The sequence below is a fragment of the Cetorhinus maximus genome, chromosome 15 (assembly GCF_964194155.1).
Source record: "Cetorhinus maximus chromosome 15, sCetMax3.hap1.1, whole genome shotgun sequence".
Taxonomy (NCBI): Eukaryota; Metazoa; Chordata; class Chondrichthyes; order Lamniformes; family Cetorhinidae; genus Cetorhinus; species Cetorhinus maximus.
The window spans coordinates 14,532,634-14,559,808 of NC_135893.1; the positions used below are offsets into that span (position 1 = coordinate 14,532,634).

Here is a 27,175-nt window from a genome sequence, read left to right on the forward strand (position 1 = left end):
TACTCAAGGTCCAGCTCTAGTGGGGGTGGGGTGGAAAGACTAACAAAGTTTTAGTTTTAGATTTAAAAATAATGGAAATAGGTGGGAAAAGAAGAATCTATACAAATTATTGAAAAAAAAAGGGGGGGGGGGTGAAGAAACGGGGTGGGGATGGGGGGAGGGGGAGTTTAAGATCTAAAGTTGTTGAATTCAATATTCAGCCCGGAAGGCTGTAAAGTGCCTAGTCGGAAGATGAGGTGCTGTTCCTCCAGTTTGCGTTGGGCTTCACTGGAGCAATGCAGCAAGCCAAGGACAGACATGTGGGCAAGAGAACAGGGTGGAGTGTTAAAATGGCAAGCGACAGGGAGGTTTGGGTCTTTCTTGCGGACAGACCGCAGGTGTTCTGCAAAGCGGTCGCCCAGTTTGCATTTGGTCTCTCCAATGTAGTCCTCACTTATCACCCCACCAGCCTCCGCATTCAAAGGATCATCCTCCGCCATTTCCGCCAACTCCAGCATGATGCCGCCACCAAACACATCTTCCCTTCACCCCCCCCGGCGGCATTCCGTAGGGATCGTTCCCTCTGGAACACCCTGGTCCACTCCTCCATCACCCCCTACTCCTCAACTCCCACCTATGGCACCTCCCCATGCCCACGCAGAAGATGCAACACCTGCCCCTTCACTTCCTCTCTCCTCACCGTCCAAGGGCCCAAACACTCCTTTCAAGTGAAGCAGCATTTCACTTGCATTTCCCCTAACTTAGTCTACTGCATTTGTTGCTCCCAATGCGGTCTCCTCTACATTGGAGAGACCAAACGCAAACTGGGCGACCGCTTTGCAGAACACCTGCGGTCTGTCCGCAAGAAAGACCCAAACCTCCCTGTCGCTTGCCATTTTAACACACCACCCTGTTCTCTTGCCCACATGTCTGTCCTTGGCTTGCTGCATTGTTCCAGTGAAGCCCAACGCAAACTGGAGGAACAGCACTTCATCTTCCGACTAGGCACTTTACAGCCTTCCGGGCTGAATATTGAATTCAACAACTTTAGATCTTAAACTCCCCCTCCCCCCATCCCCACCCCGTTTCTTACCCCCTCCTTTTTTTTCAATAATTTGTATAGATTCTTCTTTTCCCACCTATTTCTATTATTTTTAAATCTAAAACTAAAACTTTGTTAGTCTTTCCACCTCACCCCCACTAGAGCTGTACCTTGAGTATCCTGCCATCCATTCTTAATTAGCACTTTTCTGAGATAATATCACCACCTTCAACACCTCTTTGATCCTTTTGTCTGTGACATCTTTTGATTATCTGCTCCTATCACTGCTTGCTTATCCCTACAACCACCCCACCCTCAACTTCTCTCTCCCCCCGCCCCCCACCTTAGACCAGCTTATATTTCACCTCTCTCTTAACTATACTTCAGTTCTGCCGAAGGGTCATGAGGACTCGAAACGTCAACTCTTTTCTTCTCCACCGATGCTGCCAGACCTGCTGAGTTTTTCCAGGTAATTCTGTTTTTGTTTTGGATTTCCAGCATCCGCAGTAGCTTTTAGCTTTTTGTTTTTATATATATCTGATCTGTTGGTTGTGGAATCGTTTAGCTGTCTGTGACTTGCTACTTACGCTGTTTCGCATGCAAGTAGTCCTGTGTTGTAGCTTCACCGGGTTGATCCCTCATTTTTAGGTATGCCTGATGCTGCTCCTGGCATGCCCTCCTGCAATCTTCACTGCACCAGGGTTGATCCCCTGGCTTGGTGATAATGATAGAGTGGGGGATATTGTGTTTGAATACAATTCTGCTGCTGATGCCCCACAGTGCCTCATGGATGCCATGGATTTCAGAGGGCATTTTAAGAGTTAACCACATTGCTATGGATCAGGAGCCACATGTAGGCCAGAATGGGCGAGGACAGCAGATTTCCTTCCCTAAACCTGATGGGTTTTTACGACAATTGATTCATTTGACTTTTAACTGAATTTTTATTGAATTCAAATTCCACCATCTGTTGTGGTGGGATTTGAACCCGGATCCCCAGAGCATTACCCTGGGTCTCTGGGTTACCAGTCCAATGACAATACCAGTACGCCCCTTTCACTGTGTTGAATTGAGAAACTCCAATGAATTGGGCCATTGTGAAGGACATCGGTTTAGAAGAGAAGATTAACTAAATTTAGAAGCAGTTGTTAGGTACCACCAAGCTTTTTAGGAGGTGGGAAGGTGAGGAGTTTCACAGCTTTGACGTTGTTAGTAGAAAGAGTTGAAGTGAAGATGTGAGATGAGTTATTTTCAATGTTATATTTGTAATACCACATATTTATACCGAAATATGTATTCATTTATTTATTGGTTATTACTTTATTTATTGATTGATTGATTCTTCTGCTTTGAACAGGTAGGAACAGAGTTCACTACAATCCTCTACAACTTCATGTGTAACAGTAGCTGTGTGGGTGGAATGAATCGACGACCCATCCTCATCATCATCACCTTGGAAACAAGAGAGTGAGTAACTGTCTCTATAAGAGTGTTGGATTAGAATTACTGCTGCCTGATTCCAAGGTACTTAGTCATTCAGAAAAGGCACAAGTGAGACAGCATGACAACCAGAGTATCTGGGCTGAATTTTACCAACTTTTGGGGGATGAGCTTGGAAGCAGAAAGTCTGGCAAAATGCCTTTTGTTTTCCCACTGCCATGCCATTTTGCCAGTGGTGGGGGAGGTGTAGCAAATGGGCCACCTGCCCAGAGCACAATTGAGGCATTTAAGTAGCCAGTTTAGGGCCTCTTCCAGCCTCTGCTGGCATTTTATCACTAGTCGAAGCTGCCCCCTCCCTGGGGCGATGGGATCACATGCCCTCAGCGACACCCCACCCATTCACCCCTCTCCAGGCCCATCTTACTGGGTCTGGTGTCCCCAAACCCCACAAATGGCTTTTAGAGTGCTCAGTCATTGATGTGTCCTCATCCTGCAGGTGTCATCCCATAAGTGGCCCTGCAGAGCTGCTGGCCTGTCTGCTTTTGGGGCAGTCTGCTGTCCTTAAATAGGATGGTAGCCCTGGCAGTAGCCACTTAATTGGCTGCCCCCAAAAAATGCAGCCCTGGATCCTGCTGCCTGCCGAAGCAGGGTCACACTCCACCCTTCTCCCTTTGGGACCAGTGGTGGGACCCCTGCCACCTACAGAAAATTCTGCCCTTTGTATCAACATTTAGAACTCTAGTCTATCCTGCTTCACTCATTCTATCAGTTGATATTCTAACTGCCATCCTTGCTGACCCATATTGTTCCCTGTCCCTAATGGATCATAGATAAAAATGTTATTTATAAATTACACCTGGGCCTGGCCCCACACTACCTCAACAGCCTCTCTAGACTCTTGCCCTTCAGTCCTGCTATTCATGTTTCTCTTCTCTGCACCTTCAGTTGCCTTTCCCCTATTCTTAGGAACAACCTGCCAAAACCTTTCAAGACCCTTCCCCATGTTTAAAAGCCTTCTCAAATACATCTCTTCAATAATAGCCTTCAGTTGCGTCTTCTAACCACCGCCCCACACAAAGGTACAATACCTTCTCCATTTCTCCTCTGCGAAGTGCCCTGGAATGTTTTTCTACAGTAAAGGTGTGATGAAGATATTCGGAGGCTATTGGGGCTGATGGGCCATGGTGGTGCTCATGTAATTCCCTCACCAAATGAACACCCTTGTCATCTTCTTCAGTGGTCAGGTTCTTGGACGCCGGTCATTTGAAGGTCGAATCTGTGCCTGCCCAGGAAGAGATCGGAAAGCAGATGAGGACCATTACCGTGAGCAGCAAGCTATCAACGAGAGTGCAGCAAAAAATGGAAATGGTAACAAACGCAGTAAGTTTTGCCGGTCTGACCACAGGCGAGGTGTGTGGGGTCATTAACATTGGAATTAGATTAGGTGGTATGGCATCCTCTGATGCTACTACCTGCCTTCTGTGTTGGCCTTCTATTCCACTGTTTCTCTGTGTACTTGTTAGTGGGCACCTAGCCTCTACACACAGAGACTCACCTGAGGTCACCAACTCAGCAGAGATGGGAATTCCATGGCTGCATGATGCCCCAAGTTGCCGCGCAAAAGCTGCACATTACCGAGCCAGTACATTTTTTTTATTCATTTGAACAAAATTCTAAGTTACTGTAAGAAAAACATGGAATATAATTTCAAACTGCTGCTTGTTATAAATCCTTTATAGGCTGTGTGCTGCATGATCTAGCCTGGAGTAATTTACAAGATTAGAAATTAGATATTTTAAGAAAGGTTGTAAAACACATAATGAGTGCACGACCATGAAAGGTGACTAAATGCCCTTGTCCTTTGTGTTTCAGCCTTCAAACAGACACCACAGGGAGTCCAGGGGCCCAACGCAGGCATCAAAAAGAGGAGACATGGAGACGAGGAGTTCTTCTATGTACCTGTGAGTATTCACGTCTTTCCTTTAACCATCAAAGCATTCAGTGTCATGTTGCCTTCTCTAAGGTCCACATGTTTTCTATTTTTTCCCCCCAATATTCTCTTCTTCTCTCCAGAATGTTATCCAGTGTCTACTATTTCTAATGACAGCATGCTCTCAAAATTAAATAGTTAAATGGTGTTTGCTGAGACAGGGCTCAATTCACTGAGTAGGTTAGGGTGGCAGCAGTTCTTCAGTTACCTTAACCAGGTGGCCACTCTTCATATGTTGACAGACTATTTAACACAACCCTGTCCTTACCCAACATCCACATATGCACACTTTCTGGCATAGATCACTAGGAACAGAAAGCCTGGGCAAGTATTCCAATTTCCATCCCAGCAACACTGTGGTTAATTGTTGCTCCTCCAGACCAAATTCAGCTGAATCTTTTTATTTTTGCTTTTCCATTTATTTGCATTAATCAACAGTAGCTTGCATTTTTACAGCACCTTTAACATAACAAAACAATCCAAGGCACTTCAAAAATAGGAGTAAAGTAATTGAATACAGAGCTATGAGGAGAGAGATTAGGAAGAGCTACTGAAATCTTAGTCAAAGAGATATGTCCTAAAGGAGGTTGAAAAGGGGAGAAGCAGGACAGTTTAGGGGATCCAGAGAGTAGAACCAAGGAAACTGAAAGTCCTGCTACCAAAAATAGGTTGAACAGCAATGAAGAAAAGGCACCCCTTTTCAAGATAAGCAATGTCACTATTAGACAATGGAACAGTTCACTTTCTGCAACCCGCACCCGCACCCCAAAATTTAAAAAGTATGTATTTGTAATGAATGGTTACGCTAATCAAAGTGAAAAATGTTAGTAAAAAGAAAGGCTTGCATTTATAGAATGCCTTTCAGGACCTCCAAAAACACATCACAGCCAGAGAAGTACTTTTGAAGAACTGTTGTGATGTAGGAAAATCTGCAACTGATTAGCACACAGCAAAATCCCGCACACAGCAATGTGATAATGGCCAGAAAAATCTCTTTTAGTGATGTTAGTAAAGGGATAAATATTGCCCAGGACAGCAGGGGAAACTCCATACTCTTTGATTGTGCATTGGGATCTTTTACATTCACCTGAGAGGGCAGACCAGGCTTCAATTTAACAACTCACCTGAACATTTCAACTGTGCAATGCAGCACTCTGTCAGTGCCAGCCTTTATTTTATGCTCAAGCTCCTGGCATGGGACTTGAACCCACAACTATCTGAATCAGAGGCAAGAATTCTACCCACTGAGCCACAGCTGACACTAAGTGCTGAGTAAAGATACATTTTCCAATTTTGTGTGTCCAGTGACACCATCAAGCATTCCAAAGTCAAGTACAGCCTAGAGTTGTTGCAGAATAAACTGTGTCCTTGTACTCTGCTGCAACAACATGCCTCACCTTCAACCTCAGAAGAGCAGCCCAATTGTATCAGTATAGTACTTCTATTTTCCACAGGTACCATCCTCAAGGCTTCACTGGCTGTTAGTTACCAATTAGTGCACCAGTGTAAAAGGCATTTGTGCAATGAGCCCACAACTGTTACTCAGGATCAGAGATATGACTTAGTTATGGAAAAGCAGTCAGAGTAAATCACATGCTCACCACTTTGGGAATAATATAGTCCCATTGTGACTGTTTGCTACTGTAAGTTTCTGGTCTTGGTACTTGATAGCAAAAATTCACATCCTTTCATTTTGGGCCAGGATAGAAATTCCATTTTTACTTAGTTTTTCAAACTGCATAAAACTGGATCAAAATGCAGTGGGTCCCAAAAGCCAGCTGTTCTCTTATAGCTTCTCTTCAATAGGATGAGTTTACACTAACAGGTTTATTTAGCTCCTTTGATTAAACTAAACCAGGAAAGTCCCAGTTTCAATGCCTGAACTCTAGTTAGTTGATCTTAGCTTTAGCAGCAGTTGGGGTGCTACAATTTGCCCTGGGCTACTGAGGGGATAGGCCAGCCAGGGTTCTCACTTTTTATTATCTCACTTATTGGGAAGAATTTTCGGCTTGGCGAGCAGGGATGGGGCCTGCTCATTGACGCGTAAAATGACGCACGGTGACGTCAGGCAGGCATCCCAACATCACCGCGTGTCATTTAGATTTTCAGTTCGGCAGGCGCGCAGCCGGCTAAAGAGTCATTAAAACAATTAACAGGGCTGCCCATCCAACCTTAAGGTTGGCGGGCAGGCAAAGAGCCCAGGCGGCCTTCGCATTTTTCATGGAACCTCATCCACGGGTGGGATGAGGTTTCATGAAGGTTTCATTAATTAAATAAAATTTTTTATCAAAATTCATGAACATGTCCCAGCTCATGTGACACTGTCACATGAGGGGACATGTCTTAAAATATTTCCTTTTCTTTATTTAAATTTTTAAACCTTAAACTAATCCCCCTGTAGTACCTCTGTGCCTCAGGGAGATTTGTACGCTCTTTTGCGCGCACGCTCAGCACTTCCGGGCACGCGTCACATAGGGCGGCCTTAATTGGCCCGCCCACATAAAATGGCAGCGCGACCCCGATTGGGGGCGCCAGTCAGGTTCGCGCCTGCCCCCACCCGTCCCCTCACAAACCCCCCGAAGGGGGGAAATTTCTGCCCATTATTACTGTAAGTGGTACAATAGAAATGTGTGTGATGGTCTCAATATTTCCCTGCAGGTACGAGGCCGAGAGAATTTTGAAATCCTCATGAAGATCAAGGAGAGCCTGGAGCTGATGGAATTGGTACCTCAGCAACTTATCGACTCATATCGGCAGCAGCAACAGCAACTGCTACAGCGCCAGTCAGTACATACGCTCAAAGCATCCTTTCACTTATGTTACTTCTTTCTAAAATTCCCCACCACCCCCCCATGTTTTTATTCTAAAATACTCTCTCATCATCCTGCAGTCTCCTTGATGAAGAGTAAGCATCAGAAAGAAACAGAATCCTGCCCAATTTTGATGCCCAAGTGACAGAACCCATTCCTGTTGTGAAGCAAGACTGCTTGTAGTTTGTCGTCACCCAAAACCAAAAAACCCACTGGATTGTGAAAAGTTCAATATAATTACTCACAGGATCACTCTCCCACATTTCTATCAGTAATTGCACAATAGCCAAACCTAAACTGAACCATAGGAACAGTCAAGGATGAGAAAGGGGCATGTTTACATGCTGCACATCTAACCAAGTTACAGTAGCAGCTTGAGGGGAAAATACTGGGCATTATTCCCTCCCCTCCTTTCTGGACACCATTGTCTCTTGCTGAGTTATGGTTCCACAAGCACTCCACAGCCCTGGAGTACCTTGCCTGAGTGACCATTCTTCAATGGTGAGTGGTTGCAAGCTATTTAGCTGTGGAGGATGTTGTAACCAAGCCCTGATCCTGGCCTCACCCGACATTTTCCCACACTTGCTTCCTAGTGGGCATCATGGGTAGCCTTCAAGACTGGTAACTTCAGTGGGTTTGTATCGCTCTCTAGTTCTGGGTTGCTGAGAGTAAGCTAGCTCAGCACAACCTGAAGACTGAACCTGGGGCCTGCCCATTCTGGGTAGCTCAGTACTATACCAATTCCCTTTGTATAGCTTTACGAAACATTCATGTAATAAGTCAAGGAAGGATTTTCTCTCTCTGTGTAATACGTAGAATGAATTTTCTTTCTAAATCTTCAAATTATTCTAAATGATTTGTTTTTGTTGTTTTGAGCAGACAGCAGGCTTCATCTTCCTATGGCGCAGTGATACCGCCCACAAACAAGGTACCCAACATGATGAACAAACTGCCCTCTGTCAACCAACTAGTGGGACAGCCTTCCCAGCACAGCCCAAGTACCTCAGCCAACCTTGGACACATGGGTAATTAAGCACAGGCGCTGTATCTGCGGGTTTTTGCATCCTGTTTGTGTATGTGCACACTTGTCAACCTTCATTTTGGTTAATTTTATCAAGATACCACCACCTTTGATGCTTTTATCCCCTGTAAAAATTTTACTCTCTTCCATACAGTCATTCCTTCTGGTATAGTCCCCCTTTCGCTCCTTCAGGTCCAAGGGAAGCAGACTAGAATGTAACTGGTGCCTACTGGTTTTGCCATTCATCACTGAATCTGGCTCACATATCAAACACTATTGGGCCTCATGCTCCTCTGCCAACTAACTACTCCAGAATCATCTTGGAGAGGAATGATAACACCTGGCCTTTTTTTTCTCTACTACAAACTGTTTCTTTCAACCTCTCATCCTACCCCCTCCACCCCCTCCAATAACAAATGCTAGGAATTCATGGACTTTATTGTCATTAAGATTGAAAGATAACCTATTTAGCTGCATTCCCCTCCCTTTCCCTTGCCCACCAACCTGTACCTCCTGGCAGGTTCCTCGCTGGCCTATCCCTAATCTCACATCTTTCTTCCCTCCTATTCCCCTCATACCCTCCTAGCACAATTTCTCCTTGAGATCCACCTCTTACTCTATTGACCCTTCAGTACCTGACTACTTAACTTCCATTTCAGGACCCTAGGCTATCTGAGATTGCAAGTGGTTTGATCTCCTCAGTTGCTGTACCACTGCCCTTTCAAACCTGCCTGTTCAACATCTTGTCTTGAATACACTTCAAATTCCTCCAGTTAAGCATTGGGAAGCCATCATCTTTGCCGCCCCCCTCCCACCCCACCCTCACCACAAACACTGTACCCTCACCACTGACCCCATATCCCTCCCTAGCCACTGTCTGAGACTGAGCCAAACCATTTGCAACCTTGGCATCCTATTCAACTCCAATCTGAGCTTCCAACCCTCCTGTGGTAATGGGGAGGAGTAAGAGAATATGACATGGGGAATTTGGAACTTGAATGAAGCAAAGAGAAAAGTAAGGAAGAGCAATGGTTGGAGCTTTATCAATAAGATATAGAAAAAGTTGCAATACAGAGAGAGAGAGAGACAACCATTCAGTGAAGTGCCCTTTTCAAAGCTTGACATTTTCACTAAGGACCTAGCATGGTGGGACCTCCAATCTTTCCCATACACAAGAGTGATTCCTCAAATAAAAACAATAAATGCTGGAAATGCTCAGCAAGTTAGGCAGCATTTGTGGAGAGAAAGAGAGTTGACGTTTCAGATCGAGATGACTTTCTATCAGATTTCCAGCATCCGTAGTATTTTGCTTTTGTGTTGTTGTGGGGGTGATTCCTCAATCTGGTGCTCCCCATGTGGAACAGCATTCAGGGAGAGCACATCTCAGAAAATAGCAGGTCCATGCTCAGGATTCCCCAAGGTATGCTCCCTGCAAACATGGCTCCTTCCTCCTTCTCGGTCACAGAATCACCTCTAACCTTCATCCCTCAAGCATATTTGGGTATTTTTATTAAATATTAATAATATTTTCTACACCCACGTTCAGAATGGATAGAAAATTGTTCCTGTAACAAAAACCTTTCGTACCAAATAGTTGACGCAAGTAATGGAAATGTTTCATCAACCACCAATAAACAGACCAAAGACAAAAGGAAATGAACATCGAAATAGAAGGACATTGCCCTCAAATTATTAAAATTGTGTTTTCTCTTATAGGCCCAACTATAATGAACAATCACCACCATCATCACCATCATCATATACCAACCAATGGTAATGTGAATGGAGGAAATTCCTCACAGTCAGCAGGCATGGGACCAACTTCACACTGCACTCCTCCCCCACCATACACTGCAGACTCAGCTCTTGTCAGGTAAGTTGTCTTCTCTTCTACACCACATACCTCTCCTTCAGATGATCACCTGTCACCTGGGCTTGTTTAGTGATGCAACTTTAGCTTGCTATTTAATTTTTGGCTTAGAAAAACAGTTGTAACTTTTCCAATAGTACGTCATGGTGAACCAAGGAGTAGCTGAGCCAGTAAGATCCCATGATACAATCCATGATCTCTGTTTTTAGCTGACCCAGCCAGTGTAGTAGTAGTGGTGCCACAGTTGACCTCGGTGCCTCTGGATCAGAAAAGGGAGAAATTTATTCAGGCTCTCCCTCCTGCTCACAATTCAGCAACTCCTGCTGGAAAGAGAGCACTGCAGATGGTGGATGAGGACAGGATCAGTCTTGAGTGCAATGCCTCTCACAGTCAAGCCTGCCAACGTTCACTGTTAAGATTCAAAGATGAATAAAAATCATGTTGGAAGAGAGAGGCATCAGAAGATGGCTGGCAACTGTGGAAATGTCTGAATCTACTCTTTTAGAAGGAAGAGGGAAAGTTAGGTTAGTGAAAATAAATGCAAGTATTAGTTGGGTAGATGAAGTTTTCCAAGATGCCCCATCCATTTATCACCATTTAGCTCAATAAACCTGTAACATTTTCTGGTCAATAAGCCTGTAATATTTTCCAGTCAGCCCATTCAGGCTCAATAAACCTGTAATGTTTTGTAGTCAGCCTCATTCTATGTATTTATTGAATTTTCTTTCATAGTTTTTTAACAGGTCTGGGCTGTCCTAACTGTCTGGAATATTTCACCTCACAAGGGCTGCAGACTATGTACCACTTGCAGAACCTTTCCTTGGAGGTACTGTTTACAAATACTTAGGTGGTTTATGAATGGAGATAACGACAGCTGGGTCCCTTCTTTTCTGACAAGTAATATATTTCATGATGCAAAAGTGTGGTCCATGGGTTGGTGGGATATCAATTTGAACCCAGAATTCCACATGCCTCAGAGTTCTTGATCCTACCCATTATCAGTTTGGTGAAGCATGTAGGAGGTGGTGGATTCCCATCACAAGGGAGGGGAGAGCCCTCATTAGGCTACTCACCTCTCCATGGAGCAGCCTTTTGGAAAGCCTAGTAAGATCAGGAATGTGTTACCCTATAGGCCCAGCCACACTGAAGCATGAGGTGCTGATCCTTTTATTAAAGCCAAATGAGTTATTTTCATACACTTAAAGTGGATGTAAGCTTGTCCCCATTCCTTCATCCTATTAATCAAATTATTTTTCTTGAATCCCAAGTACACTTCTCCTCGTCCCTCCTTCAATGAAGGTGCTGATTTTTGCCTCCCTTGTCCTAATGATATTTTTCACACCAGTCTAAACTAGTCCAATCCTTGTTTGATACCAACATGCACACAATCCAACAAGGGAGTATAAGATTGTGATCAGGAACAGGAACCCCACCTGATGTTTTTTCTCTTCCATAGCCCTCGGGCATTGAGGCCAATTCTAGCACCACAATTGCTATTTATCAGTGACCAGCTAACTAAGCATGGATTGGGTTCTCTGCTTTGTATTGCTCAATTGTGTTTACTAACAAAACTATTGCGGAGTTCAAGAGAGATCAGAATAACTTTTGGTCCTTCATCCTATAAATGCTCCACTTTCTTTTCTTCCTAATAGATTCTCATTTGTTTTTATTTGTCCCAATTTCTCCCCTCCTTTGTGACAGTGCTGTCCAGGGGCAGACTGGCCATTTGGGAGTTTGGAAGATAACCAGACTGTTCCTGTGAAAGGTGCCAAAGCACTGTATTACCACCCCAACATCTTCCCTGGTGCTGCCTTTTCCATTAGTTCCTAGAAGAAGCCCTTGTAGGGAAGCCAGTCTATCTCTAGTGATGCCCCTTACTAGGGTACAGGTCCATGGATGTCCCTGGATGTCATCCACCCTCTGGTAGGTTGTTCAAGTGGCCATTCTTCCTGTGTGAACTCAAGACAGTGAATGCTGGGAGGTATCCAGCCATGGGGGAATCATTAAGCCTGATCCAGTCCTGACCTAATATCCACTCTCAAGTACTTTCCAGCAGGAGTCATTGTTTTGATTTGCTAGGTCATTCACAAATATATGAAGGCTTGCTACCACCTTCTCAGGACAACTAGGATGGGCAGTAAATGATGGCCTTGCTAGCCATGCCCACATCCCAAGAATGAATTTAAAATAAAAACTCTGGTGCGCTCTGTTACTCAGTCATTTAACATTGCTCTTCTCTTCCTCCTTAGGATCTGGGAGCACTAAAGATTCCAGAACAGTATCGTCTTCTGATTTGGAGAGGGCTTCAGGAGTTCAAACAGGGGCATGACTATAGCTCACAGCAACTGATCAGGTCCAGCAACAACACCGGCACAATCAGTGGGGAGCTGCAGCGCCAGCGGGTGATGGAAGCTGTCCACTTCCGAGTGCGTCACACTATCACCATTCCCAACCGGGGGGACGACTGGGGAGACTTTGGTTTCGACGTACCCGACTGCAAGACGCGGAAACAGCCAATCAAAGAAGAGTTTACCGAGAGTGAGCTTAATTAAGGACAGAAAAGGGAAAAGCAGAACACAGAGAAACCCTGCAGTTTTTCATCTTGCTAAAAGCACTGACTATTGTAGAATAAGCTGAGAGAAATTAGAGTGTATGCTCTAACTGACCATACTTGCTGTAGTGCTACAAACATTGTCCCTGGTGTGTTCATACCCAGGCACATTGAATATTTTCTTTGCAAAACAAAGGGGCTTGGATAGCAATCAAGCATGGATCATGGGGTCACCCCATCACCAGTTCTTCTTGTAGCTAATCTGAATGCTACCTGTTTGTCTTCTTTCTTTGTCCTTTGCTTCCATATCACCATTTCCAATCAGGAGGGTAGATCCCCAGAAGTGCTATGCTTCCCAATCACCACCCCACACTCGCTGCACACCACCAATCCATGAATACGGGTCTATGGAGCTTCTTGTGCAATCAAAGCATAGCATCTCTTACATTCCTCCTGACCCCATTCTTATGGTCTGTCCATCTCTTGTGTGTGTGTCTCACTCACCTTCTGCTGGACTGCCAAAAATATTTCTAAACATTCAAGGTTTGTCAGTTCACTGTAGAGACTGCAGGAGGGGGTGGGTTTGCAACTCCTCATTTTATTTATATACTTGTAGACTTCCACAGTTGACATGATTTTTTTTCTCCTGATGTTAGAGAAAATGTTTGATTATGTAAACAAAATGTGTGTTGAAATATTAGTCACTGGGAACAGAAAGTGCATTAGCCACAGTACAGTTCTCCCCTTCCTCATCCAGTTCTGGTCTTTATGCACATGAAAATTCTCTCAGAGATACCTTGGGGAGGTGGGGTAGAAGAGAGGATAGAAGTGGGAGGAGTGGGGAAAAGCATATATTTTAAGTGTACTGTTCAAACCAAGTGACATCTGTGTCCTGGGAGGGAAGGGAGGAGTTTGATGGCTCCCTGGATTAGGGCAGTATCCTAACAACTCTGGGAGTTAAATAAAAACTGGAAATGTGAAATAAAACAGAAAATGCTGGATATATACAGCAGCCCCATCAGCATTTATTAAGAGATAGGACAGATTAATGTTTCACGTGTGGAACTAGAAGCTGGAATATAAGCAACCCCTTTAAACATGTTCCAAAGAGTTCAATATTTCTCAAGTATTTGTTGTGCTTCCTTTTGCCAAAATATACACCCATTGAGCGGAATCTTGTGCCCTCCCCCATGGCGAATTTGGTGGCGAGGGAGTATTTAATTGGGCAGAAGGGTGGTGGGTGGGGACCCTGCCACATTCCTGCCTCCACCCCTATTAAGTCCATGATGGGAAGGTCCGTGGATGGCCTACCCACCCACTGCCAAGTGAGACCCTTAAGTGTCCAATTTTGCCCACTTAAGAACCTCATCCCTCCGTCGCTGGTATTAACCAGTAGGCAGAGGGCTAGCCATGCAGGAAGCACGACAAGCATTCGTGTTTGCATGTGGGCTCCTGGGGGCATCCCTTGTTCAAAGACACTCAGTGCCTGATCGGGGGATCCGGCATCAGGGTGGGGGGTGCCGCTGAAAGCCACCCTGTGCCCTTGCTGCCGAGCACCCTCCACCCCCTACCCCGTGACCCCTTCCCGCCATCGCTCTTGGGTCCACCTACGATACTAGGTCTTAGGTGGATGCAATGCCCAGTGGCGCTGTCATTCAATAGAGTTGCCAACCTCTGATTGGCCAGCAGCTCTTGGTGGACTGGGCTTCTGCCCCCAAGGTCCATGATCCCAGGTGAAGGCGCATCACTGGTCTGTTAAATGCCTCACTGGCAGAAGATGCAGTGGAACTTCTCAAAAAGAGGTATCGCAGGGGTCTTGCTGGCTCTTCAGCCGGTGGCTGATAACCCTGTCGCTTCCACAAGATTTTCCGCCCATTGTTTCTAATTGTTATAGGATTTCTACATCACTTCATCTACAACAGCAAAGTGTATTATATATAGTGTTAAACTCAATACAATCCAGTTATATTAAGGGGCTCACTGATCTTCCAGTTCCTGCATTGCATCTACTGTACATCCAAAAGGTTAATGTGTCTTTCCTCCTCTCTTCTCACCTCTTTGGCAGGAGTTTAAATTGAACCAGATTAATGGAATGACAGCCCCCAACCCCCCACCAACCAAGTTTTTAGGGACCTACAGGAATGGTTTAAGCAGAACTCACCCAGTTAACTCTTGACTCAACCCACTGCAAAAAGTCAGTGGAATGGGAAATTGGGCAGAGGGTAAGACAGGCTGTTTATTTTGCAATTGCTTGTTTAGTGCTACTGACCAAGAGGAATTTCTATTTCATTGTGTTCTGTTGTACCCTGAGCTAACCTTTAAACTCTGCATCCAATCCATCCTCCAACACGGCCTAGTTCCTCCTGCATGATGTTGCCTGCCTTATCTTTCCTTTATGTTGCTGAAATTCTCATTCATGCCTTTCTTACCTCCACTGTGAGCTCCGCCAGGTCCCCTTCGAGAACCACTAAGCTCCACCCTATACAAATCCCAGACCACTGCCACCTGCATCCTATCCCATATTAAATCCTGATCATCTATGACCCCTGTCCTCAGCAGGCTAGTCCAGCTTGTTATTACCCTAAGCACTATTTCAAATCCCTACCCATTAAGACCATAAGACATAGGAGCAGAAATTAGGCCATTCGGCCCATTGAGTCTGCTCCGCCATTCAATCATGGCTGATAAGTTTCTCAACCCCATTCTCCCACCTTCTCCCCAGTTCATCATGTCTCTGGACTTCAAAATCTCAACCTAAGCCAATGTGTATCGCATTGGGCCGGTCTTCAGTTGCCTCCATAACTCTTCTCTAAAGCCCTGCCCAGTGTTTAGTAAAGTACCTTGCGATGTTCTATTAAACTATGTACTGGTATAAATGTGAGTGGTTCTTGTGGTTTAGCAGGAGAATGGTGAGGATTGTCCTTAACATGTCAGCAATAAGGTTATTGATTTAACTGGAAACTTCATCATGTACTCAAGAAACACAAACACTCCATCTCATCCTCAGTTCTGATCCAACCCCTGTACATGCACATTTATTCCATTACATCATTCACTCTTATATTTGCTATCAATCAGAAAAAATACAAAGGCTTTGTAATACCCCAAAGCACCCACTGAATTCCCAGGATAATTAGCTATTCCCTGCATGGCTAAATCATCTCCACCCTAAATGTTTTTCTTAGATTGAAAAATCTGCAAGCAGTACATAAGGGAAGCTCAGAAGGGCAGAACCCACTGAATGGCGAGCATGGCAAGCGCTGGGAGAGGCAGCACCAATACCAGCTAATGGCAGCTCTCTAGTGCACTCTATGGACAGACTGCATAGTTGCATGATGTTTAAGGATGGACGAAGGGAATCACTGCCTATAGCAGACATGGGAATACTGGGAATTGTAATCTTATGCATACGAGAGGATACCGTGACTTATAATGATATAAGATAAAGATGCTTTGACTAATGGAATAGAATGGAAGATTGCTTTGTCTGAAGATTGGCATTGTAGAACAAGCAAAAAGACTCAATGTGTTGTTTGACCGTATACTAATTACCTACCACCACCCCTGACCCTTTCCTTCCCCTCCATTCCAGCCCCATTTTCCAGGTCCATTCATTTCAGGTATTTTGATGCATGCTAGATTGTTTTTTTAACTGAAATTCTTTAACTGCTGGCTCTTCAGTGGAACTTTACGCAAGTTCCCTCTGAAAGCGAGAAGTTCCATTTTTTTTAAACTGTGTGTGTGTATATACATATATATTTTTTTCTTTTCTGATGTATTGTGCAGTGTACACACCTTGCAGGGCAAGGGAATTCTACCCCTTTGTTGTATTATCTAATGAGTAAAATAGTCCTCTAACAATCTGTGGCAGGTGCGGAATCGAGTTTTATAGCATTAGGACTGCGGCATTACAGCTAGAACCAGCAGCTATTGCTTTCGTCCTGTTGTAGAAAAGACTGAGCTCCTGGAAGAGTATTCAGAGAGAAGATGAAACAAAGGGCAAACAGTGGATGCTGGAAATATAACCGAAAGGTGCTGGAAGTGCACAGTGAGTGAGTTAGCTGATGTCTGAAGGGAGGAAGATGGGTGAACATTGATCAGTTTTTCTTGTTTCTTTCAGGAATTGACCAAGATGCTGTGTATTTCCAGCCCTCTCCATTTTCAGAATTGGGCAGCCCAATCCAATGCCTGAGAGGGAGGGAGGGAGAGAGAGAACAATCAGAGTTTAGGAGTAGCATCTTGGCTCAAGTTCTGATCTTTGCTACCATGTAAAATTCATTCAAAACCTTTAGTAGCTGATTGATGCTTCCACTTCACTGGGTACAAGTGTAAAGACCATAAGACATAGGAGCAGAAATTAGGCCATTCGGCCCATTGAGTCTGCTCCGCCATTCAATCATGGCTGATAAGTTTCTCAACCCCATTCTCCCGCCTTCTCCCCGTAACCTTTGATCCCCTTACCAATCGAGAACCTATCTATCTCGGTCTTAAATACACTCAATGACCTGGCCTCCACAGCCTTCTGTGGCAATGAATTCCATAGATTCACCACTCTCTGGCTAAAGAAGTAAAATAGGGAGGAAGGGGGAGAATTGGCTTATGCTTTTTTAAAAGAATCAGACTTTTTTGTATTAGGTTTTACATTTTAGATATTTCCAGATTTCCATGAAACCTGGGCAGTGCAGCCCAGACCAACCAAGCAGCAGGCCCAGTTTTGATTGGGTCAGCAGTTGTCCAGTTCAGTTCACACGTTCCTGGGTTGGGTCAGTTTAAAACATGTTAAACTTGATGTGGAGTGCAGAGTCTAATGTCTTTTCTTATATTATAGTCAAGCTACTGGCACAGGGTGTGGTTGATATTCTGGGCTTCAATGAGCAATGGAGTCTAGAAAAAGGATCTTTGGCCTGACAAAGCACTAATCCACGTCCAAAGGTAGGGTTACCAACTCTGGGTGGAGTACTCCTGGAGGCTTCAACACACCGTCTCCAACTGCCCTGCCTGATTTTATAGATAAATAATATAAAAAATAGATTTTTCCCCAATCTCCAAAATCTTATAACAAATAAAGGTGTTCAAAGAAAAAATTTTAAGCATTCTTTTTAATGCCCCATTAATTTTTAGGTTGCTCACAGCAGTGTCCAGGAGATAAATCTTTAATTTTTGGATACTCCAGGGAAGTTCTGGACAATTGACAACCCTATACCCCATCAAGCAGGGAAGCGTCTAGAGCACTAGATTTAAAAAGGAAGGGAGGAGATAGATAACAAAAATAGGAAGTCCTTTTACAAAATAAACATGCTTGGTACAGGCAGTCAGAGAAGCTCTTTGTAAAGATTATTACCCATGACTTCTTAATGAGGTCAGACTGCATGTTTATTAAGGTAACCGTGCATCAGAGAATGAGACGATTAGCTTCCCCTCCCGTCCCCTTTCCAAATTAAGGGACTTGTGTTCTCTTTCACTGTACACTGTAAGAAATCTGGTGGTGTGACGCTGTCATTGTACAGACATATCGCTGTTGCTAAGAGTTTAAATTTCTATGTACACTTTTAGCTCACTGGTTAATGGAGTCCAGTTAAATTTCTGCCCGTACTATATGAGCACAGTTAGTGACCCATTTACTGTAAAAGTGTTGGCCATTGCACTATAAAGAACAGACTGAACTAGTTAATCCGTAAGGTGTTTTCAAGCTACGTTAAGACAAGTAAGAAGCCAGCATCTGCTACAACACAAAGCAACAATTGGCACAGCAGAGATTCAAGAATTAAATCCACCCCCCTCCCCCAAACTCCAAAACAAATCTCTCCAAAATGATGCCAGAATTTTACCATATTTATTATATCGAAGGTCACAGATAAGCAATTGCTCTGTGGCACTCAGTGATTAAGCACAGATTCGTGTTGCTACCAACGATGGAAGGAATGTTTCCGTTCCATCCCCTCACCCTTCTGCTGACAGAAGAGATCAGGTATTGCAGGGGAAGAACACAATCTAAGTGTACTGAATTGTGCTAAAACATAAACACAATGGGCTTTCCACTCACAGTTCCTGATATCTTTAGCCTGAACTCACGACACGTCCATAGGAGATCCTGTTTTCCCAAAGGGATGGTGTGAGCCTGAAACACATAAGTCACTCAGTCTCCTTTTGCAAACCTTCTGGTTGCCAATTTAGCATGTAACAAAATGGTCGGACCCTTCATTTCTAAGTTGGGGAAAGAGTCATACTACAAGAATCAGAGAAATAGTATTAACAGGAAGAAAGTAGATGTAAATTGTCCTTTTCTAAATCAATCAATTTCTCACTAATTTTTCTTCCCTCCTGTCCTGAAGGTGCTGCCATTTCCACAGGTACTACTCACCCTTTAAGTCGAAGCGAGGGGGGGGGTGGGGGCGTCTTTATTCGTGAGATCAAATGGTGAGTGCCAACAGGTTATTCAGCTGAAGGTACATCACCGCTGAGCCTAGTGGTGTCCTCAGCCAACAGCCACATACACTCGTAGTTTCCAGCAGTGATCACTAAATAGACAATCCTGGCTGATTTTCTCATCCCAGAGTGCAAAGACTAATTGTAGTGCTCTTACTGTCATTCTGTCTGAGATCAGCTAACTCAGTAGGCTTGGAATGAACTCTGGGTCAAATCCAAGTTACTAGCAACCTTTATTAAGGTCATACAAGTATCAGTTGCCTTTTTATGAATGTCCTAACAGAATATTATTAATTCAGTTAACCATTGAGGGGTCTGAAACAGAACAAAGCACCTGAAAAATATTTTAAATAATATATAAATACTAATAATTTGCCTGTAGCCAGTGGATTAATATACAAAATTAACAAACAAGATAAAACCCAGCTGGTCCTACAACCTTTCCCTCACTGCCAAAACATCATAACTAAATGCTCCTCACTCTCCCTGCAGCCATAAAAACCCCTCAGACAGGCAAACAAAAACAGGGTCAATAAGGAAAAATTTTACTCTGGAAAATTCCTCTCCAACCCCTTCAGGCAATCAGAATTAGCCCAGGAGATCGTATGGACTAAGTGTTTTGTATAAGGGCAAATAACTTCTATACAGTGGGATCTCTGTCCCCCTCAAGAACTGGACCAGCTCACTCTTGAAAGTGTGCAGAGGGTGAGGACCCATCACAACCAACCCAATGACCAAAACCCAATTAGGCTACGCCATTGTGATTCACTCTGAGTTCCCCATATTTATATTCTCTTTTTAAACAGGTGTCTCATTTGGTATTTGGAATTAGGTTGCCAGTCACTCACTGTCTGAACTCACACAGGGTGAATGGGTGAGGTACCAGACACAATCGTACTATGGAGCTGAGGCCCAACAAAGATTTGATGAGACAGTAGTGGTGGTGCGGGTGGGGAGGGTGTTCAATATTGCTAATTTATTTCCAGAGTTTTTGAAACACAGAGATTTCCACAGCACTCAGAACCCAAAAATAATTTAAGTCTGCAATTTTTATATTGTGAACTCGCTGTTCTAGGAGCTCTTTCTCAACTGTAAACTGGTGCACGCTGTAAAATTACATTTTGGGCACTTGTGACCCTATGCCTCTGAATAGTAGCAATTTAAAGCACTTTATTGCTTTAAACATTTAAGATTTTAAAAAATGGAAAAAAAATTGTTTCAATGTCAACTAATGCTTTTTAAGCCAGTATTAATTGTTACCTTATACTCCAAACAAGTTGTAACTGTGTACTTTTTTTATTATTTGTAATGTATCTTTTGAAATTATGTTTCAAAAAGTTTTGTAACACAATAAAGCACATGGATCCTGCATCTGTGTTGGTATCTTGTTTGTTTACAGAATTTTTATTCAATTGCACAAATTTTAAAATTTTCCTAGGCAACTATCTCACAGGTGAATAATTCAAATTTAATTTTCATTCCATGGGATTCTATGGATTTTCCTTAATTTTTAATCAGCAATCAACAGATTTGTCCATGAAAACCAAAAATCAGTTATGTGCAGATACAGAAATTTTGCATAGTTCTGTGTATCGAGTAGAATATGTATCAATAAGACTGAGGTTATTCCAAGCCATCGGTGTTGTGAAGCTTTATGGGGTGTTTAATACTATTTCACAGTTAAATACACATTCCTGGGCAAAAGCAAATTCTACAACTTTGTTTATTGATTTTTAAAGCAGGAATTTTATTCTGAGCATTTTTTTCACTGCCATCTAAAGGTGCTGACTCTTGTTGGGGTGTAGTCTTTCTCTATGTTACCCGAGCTGGTGTCCCTTATATTTAACCTAAATAAGTGGTATTGTTCAATATTATGTACAACCTCTATTTTGTCTACAGATACAGTTTACAACAGAGATCAATGCTCTGTTTTATCTCAATGCAAGTGCTGTGATTCAGTACTCCCCCTTATACACCATCAGCTAACTTGGATAAATCAGACCCTCACCCTAGCCTGTGTGGCTCAGTACCACACCCCAGGGCACTATTTTAAAGTGCAGGGGAGTTCTCCCCAATATCCCAGCCAGCATTTATCTTTAAGCCACTACCACTAAATACAGATCATCTGATCATTTTCACATTACTGTGGGACCTTTGTGTGCACAAATTGGGTGCTGTATTTCTTACATAAGTGTCACACTTCAAAAGTGCTTAATTCACTGTCAAGCACTTTAAGATGTCATGAAAGGAACTATATAAATGCAAGTTCTTTCTTTCATGTCATGTGGTGCACATCCTCACTATTGTGGAATCCCCTTTGCTATTAAGTAGTACTTGGATATGTATTTTGAGTGCCGTAACCTACAAGGCTACAGACCAAGAGCCAGAAAGTGGGATTAGGCTGGATGGCTGCTTGTTGGCTGACACAATAGGCTGAATGGCCTCCTTTCATTCTGTAAATGTCTATGAGTCTGTGATTTCTATGATAAAGTGAGGGATATTAGTGGCAGCTAATGCATCATTTTATATTTAAGGCATTCTGTCAGCTTCATGCAGTTCTACATCAAATATAGTACGGTTAGATGCAAAATAAAACTTCGCACAATTCAGCCCCAAGTGAGCAACCTCTATTCTCAGAAAAGCAGCTGCCTACAACCTCAGATTCTACTTGCACTAAACATATTGTGACCTTGTGTGAGTGCTATTCATCCAAAATTTGAGGCCAGTGTTTCAGCTACGGGCTTATCTCATGCCACTTGGAACTTGATTGAAACTGGCTAAAACGCCTTTCATGTAGAATCCTCAGCAGTTAGTGAATGAAGGAGACTTTTGTACCTTCACTCAAGACTAGATTTTAATATAAATGCGATAATCGAAACTAATAGTTCGGAATGTTATCACTCCAAATAATTTTATTTACAAGACTAAAATTGTAAAAATTAAAACAAAAAAGAGGCTTAATATCATGTACATCAGACTGTTAAAGCATATTTGAAGACTATAGGAAAATATGAATATATATATAAATAAAAAGGAACAGCAAATGCTATCCTTCAGAGACCAGTGACCAGCAAGAATCAAATAAGGACATCTCCAAAAACATAAATGTTAGTGTTGAACAGCTGGTAACATTGTTAAATTAATTCAAATACTGTTCTTCTAAAGACAGTTTTATTATAGGTGTAATGTTTGAAACAGATTTATTTTTTAAATTACAAGAGGTATAACTCAATCTTTTAACAGTAGTAAAATGACAATCAGTAAAATTGTAATATATACCAGACATAGGATATTGTTGCTCTCACTTTTTTTTTTCCTTCATAAAACGCTGGTGCATTATATTCAACTGGGAATTACAATCCTCAATTTTTTGTTTCAATTTTCCTCTCTTCTTGCTTGCTCAGTTTGGTTCCATGAACATTGGTTCACCACCAGCACTTGGGTAAGTGGTCATTCTTCAAGCATAATCTTAGACAATGAATGCCAGCAAGTTATTCAACCACATTATAAGCAAAGCATCACAGGCAGCCCAGATCCTACTCTCAACTGAAATCTGCACCTGAACAATCAAAGTTACTAGGTAGCAACAGACAGTAAGGGCTTTGGCTGAATTTCCCCTCTTTCGCCCAGTGACACTGTGGCTGATTGGGGCATCCTTACTGCTAGCCCAAGATAGAAGCAAAATACTGCAGATGCTGGAAATCTGAAACAAAAACAAAAATTGCTGGAAAAACTCAGCAGGTCTAACAGCACCTGTGGAGAGAAAGACAGAGTTAACGTTTCGAGTCCGTATGACTCTTCATCAGAACTAAAGAGAAATAGAAATGTGGTGAATATAAGCTGTTTAAGGGGAGTAGGATAGAGGGCCAGTGATAGGTGGAGGCAAAGGAGAGATTGCCAAAGATGTCATAAACAAAAGGTCAAAGGGGTGGTGATATTAGCTAAAGGATGTGCTAATGGTGACATTAAGGGTAGAAAGCAGGATGAACAAGTGACAGATAGCCCTAGTGGGGGTGGGGTGGGGGGAGGGGATCGAAACAGGCTAAAAAGTGGGGATAAAACAATATGGAAATAAATTGTAAAAATAATAATAGAAATAGGTGGGAAAAAAAAATATATATATATAATAATGCTAGCCTGCCTGAGATCAGCTAACTGGAGGCTGAACCTGGGTCCTACCTGGTTTCAAAGCACTTAATAGCTTTACACAGTGACAACAATCACTGTTGTTTTCCGAAGCACCATTACCATCCTCACATCACTTGATTAGGGACCCTACTTATATATGTATTCACATCCCTTTGATCACTTCTCATGTCCAGAACACTGTTAGAGAGCAGAAGCCCACAGTTGCTGTGGAGGGAAGGAAAGGGAACCTTTTCTTTAGTAAACTTGTGAGTGGGAGACAACCAAATCATTAGGGCACTAATCAGGTTGAGTGCTACTAAAATCAAGTGATCTTCAGCTTTAATAAGAAAACCCTGGAAATATTAAGATGCTCCTCTTACATTGCTGGACCTAGGGTCAAAAGCAGCCCACTGGTAGGTTAAAAGTTTTCACTCTCCATTAGCTGTAAGGATTCCAAAACATTTCAGTGACCAGAGGGTACTGCAGGAAATGGTGCCTAATAACACTTGTAATATCATGAATTAGCTGAATAAAGTTCCTTTGAGTTTGTTGAAATGGGACTTTGCTACTTTTAAGTATCTTTCAGTTTGAGTGAACCATGTTTGATTATTATATTAGTTGTGTCCTTTAAAAGGGACACTTGTGGTGCTCAGATGACACTGGTGCCTCCAGTTCTGAGAACTGTAGAAAGAGGCTACAAATATGGCAATGGAAATTTTGCATTCATACAATGGTGGGGGGGGGGGAGGAGGCAGTGGTTGGGTTTTGTTGATGAGATTATAGTTAATGCACAGCCTATGCAGGACCTTGAGAATATTTGATGCTCATACTGGATGCTAAAGGCAGGAACTTCACAATCATTACAACAGAGGAGACTATTTGGCCCATCGTGCCTGTACCAGCTCTCCGAATGAGCAATTCACCTAGAGCCATTCCTTGGTAATTCTGCATATTCTTCCTGTTCAGATAACAGTCTCAATTCCCTTTGAATGCCTCGACTGAACCTGCCTTCATCACACTCTCAGGCAGTGCATTTCAGACCTTAACCACTCGTTGCATGAAAGTTTTCCGTGTGTTGCTTTTTTTGCCAATTACTTTAAATCTGTGCTCTCTCATTCTCAATCCTAACACACGTAGGAACAGTTTCTCCCTATATACTCTGTTCAGACCCCTCATAATTTTGAATACCTCTATCAAATTTCCTCAGTCTTCTCCAAGGAAAACAGCCCCAACTTCTCCAATCTATCTTTATAACTGAAGTTATCATCCCTGGAACCATTCTCATGAATCTTTTCTGCACTCTCTCCAATGCCTTCTCATCTTTCCTAAAGCGCGGCGCCCGGAACTGGACACAATACTCCAGCTGATGCCGAACAAGTTCAACATAACCTTGTTCTTGTACTCTATGCCCCTATTAATAAAACCTAGGATACTGTGTGCTTTATTAACTGCTCTCTCAACCTGTCCTATCACCTTCAATGACTTATGCACATACACACCCAGGTCCCTCCACTCCTGCATCCCCTTTAGAGTTGTACCCTTTATATTGTTTCTCCATGCTCTTCCTACCAAAAAGAATTACCTCACATTTGTCTGGATTGAACTTCATCTGCCACTGGTCTGCCCATTCCACCAAATGTTCCATTGCCCAGTACTGATGTCCCAGACTCAGTTGGATTTCATCAGTCATCAAAACAGAAAGTTAAAAAATCCAGAAAAATTAGTGTCCAATGACTGAGAGAGTAAATGCAATACTACAATAGGCAAAACAGACCAAGAAAGTTGTGTTGGATCCTTGGCCTATGCAGTTAGCTGAGATTGAGGCTACTGAACTGCTTTTAGTAACTTCAAGCTAGGTGGCAGTAGAGACTGGAATGAAGCGCACAAAAAAGTTCCCACTCAACAGGATGACCATGCATGTGCATCATCAGGCAAGCTCATATTCTGGTCTAATGCCCCTTCTTGTATGAATAACTTTTTAATCTTCACTCTCCAAGTTCACACGTGATAAGTTCCAGATGACAGCTGGTGATAGGGAGGGGGTGAACGGGGGCAGGAAAACACAATCCAAGACAGACAGAGGAGCAAGCTTCCTCTCTCACAGGTTATTAGCCTTTCCAGAATCTTATGAAAGGTCATAATTAAAATTAAACTAGCTGAAAATTGTTCATGACAATTAACCATGCAATTTGGGTCTTCCTTGGGCCTCAAATAACGTTGAAAAATTCCAATTAACATTAACCTATTGTTCTGCTATTTTTCTCTAGCAATATGTATGCTTTTGTTTTTGCCGACAGGAATGGGCAGACTTGCCAATGGGAATCTAATAACAAACATAGCTTGCATTAATGATTTAGCAACAAGTGACTGACAGTCTCAGCCACAGCTCAGTGAGTAGCACTCATTTCTGTGTCAGATGGCTGTGGGTCAAGTTCCACTCCAGCAACTCACAAATATAAAAACTTAGGCGGACACTCCAGTGCTGCACTGTTGGAGGTGTTGCCTTTTGGATGAGACATTACACAGATGTCCCTCTCTGCACTCTCATATGAACATAAAAGATCCCATTGCCCCTGATTTTAGAAATAGGGCCAATATCGATCCTTTAATGAAAACATAATTATCTAGACATTATCTCACTGTTGTTTGTAGGACCTTCCTATGTGCAAATTGGCTGCTGGGTTTACATACATAACAAATGGCAACACTTCAAAAGAATTTCACTGGCTACAAAGCACTTTGTGATGTCCTGGGGTCGTGAAATGCAAGATCTTTTGTGTGCCGACAGAGACCAAATGCTACATATAGGACTCCAGTTGGCCAGCAAGCGGTAACAATGCATTTTGGGGCAAGGTTCACTCATTCAAAAAGGTTTCACAATTTTTTACTTGAAATTCCCTTTCTCTCGAATCTTAGTTTCAGCAACATCTCTATAACACATGGTAGGTTACAGAAGGCCACAGTCAGGGGAGGTGGTGTATGTCATTAAATGAATGGTTATAAACTCTAATCGTGCATTCTTAGAAGCAGCCAACTTTCTCCTAACAATGCAAGCTTTCTGAGCAACTTTTTCCACACTATGTGCAGTTATCAGATGTTCAGAAAAAGAAAATTATTTAATTAATTGATGACTAAATTTATTAACCTGTGGACTGGTCTCAGTCTTCCATGATTAAAATAATTCACTAGCCAAAGGATCTCAGGATCCAAAATAAATCAATAATTGTGGGACACAATTGACATGTTCATCAGTCATATAAATGTAACTTTGAGATTGTAAATTATTATAACTCACTTATCTGAGAATTACAAATATTGTAATAGATGGATTTCCTATTGCACAATAGCATTAGAATCTTAAGGATGCACAATATGGCTTTGAGTGGGCACTGACTAAGATGACTAAGCCATCTTAGTCTACTGACCCAGTGCATCTACCATGGAGCCGCTCAGAACAAAACATCTATTAGCCTGACTGCAAGAAAGTTTTGTATAGGTCCCTTCCACTCCTGCAACACCTGAGTAAGGACACTGCACACTACAGAACTCAGCTATGATAGCAGAAAAGTTCCAAGTTCAACCTGTAAGCGGATTTTAGCTGGGAGAATAAAGCAACTGAGGTGTTATATAACTAGGTTCGACATCCCTCAGCTGGAGAAAGCCAGAGAAAAAAAATCTCCGAGTCACTGGCCTTCATTGCTATCTAGTGATCCCTGCTGGAAAGGAGCAAGGGGGGTGAAAATGAGAACAGAATTGAGCTTAAATGTGAGACTCACTACAGTTGGACAGCTTAAATCATTATCTAGGTTCACGCAGGAAGGTTAGCCACTAGAGCAAGTTATCAAAGGGCAGCCAACACCTGTGGATCATCCCACCAGAAGCATCAGCATCTTAAAGATGGGAGTAAAAGGGCAGGAG

General features: G+C 42.8%; 1 protein-coding gene across 4 annotated transcripts in view; it reads left to right on the forward strand.

Annotated features, from left to right (window-relative positions):
- The window catches only part of tp73 (tumor protein p73), a 248,278-nt gene extending 227,780 nt beyond the window's left edge, over window positions 1-20,498 (forward strand). For 2 of the 4 annotated variants that reach the window (XM_078557905.1, XM_078557906.1), the window contains exons 7-15: window positions 2,379-2,488; window positions 3,699-3,841; window positions 4,334-4,422; window positions 7,110-7,234; window positions 8,141-8,286; window positions 9,999-10,155; window positions 10,885-10,978; window positions 12,402-14,147; window positions 14,179-20,498. In XM_078557905.1, coding sequence (XP_078414031.1) covers window positions 2,379-2,488; window positions 3,699-3,841; window positions 4,334-4,422; window positions 7,110-7,234; window positions 8,141-8,286; window positions 9,999-10,155; window positions 10,885-10,978; window positions 12,402-12,704 — 1,167 coding nt within the window. In that variant the 3' untranslated portion in view covers window positions 12,705-14,147; window positions 14,179-20,498. Of the gene's footprint in view, window positions 1-2,378; window positions 2,489-3,698; window positions 3,842-4,333; window positions 4,423-7,109; window positions 7,235-8,140; window positions 8,287-9,998; window positions 10,156-10,884; window positions 10,979-12,401; window positions 14,148-14,178 lie in introns of those variants that run through there. The other 2 variants (XM_078557907.1, XM_078557908.1) reach the window with 2 other exon arrangements.
- Window positions 20,499-27,175: the final 6,677 nt, after the last annotated feature.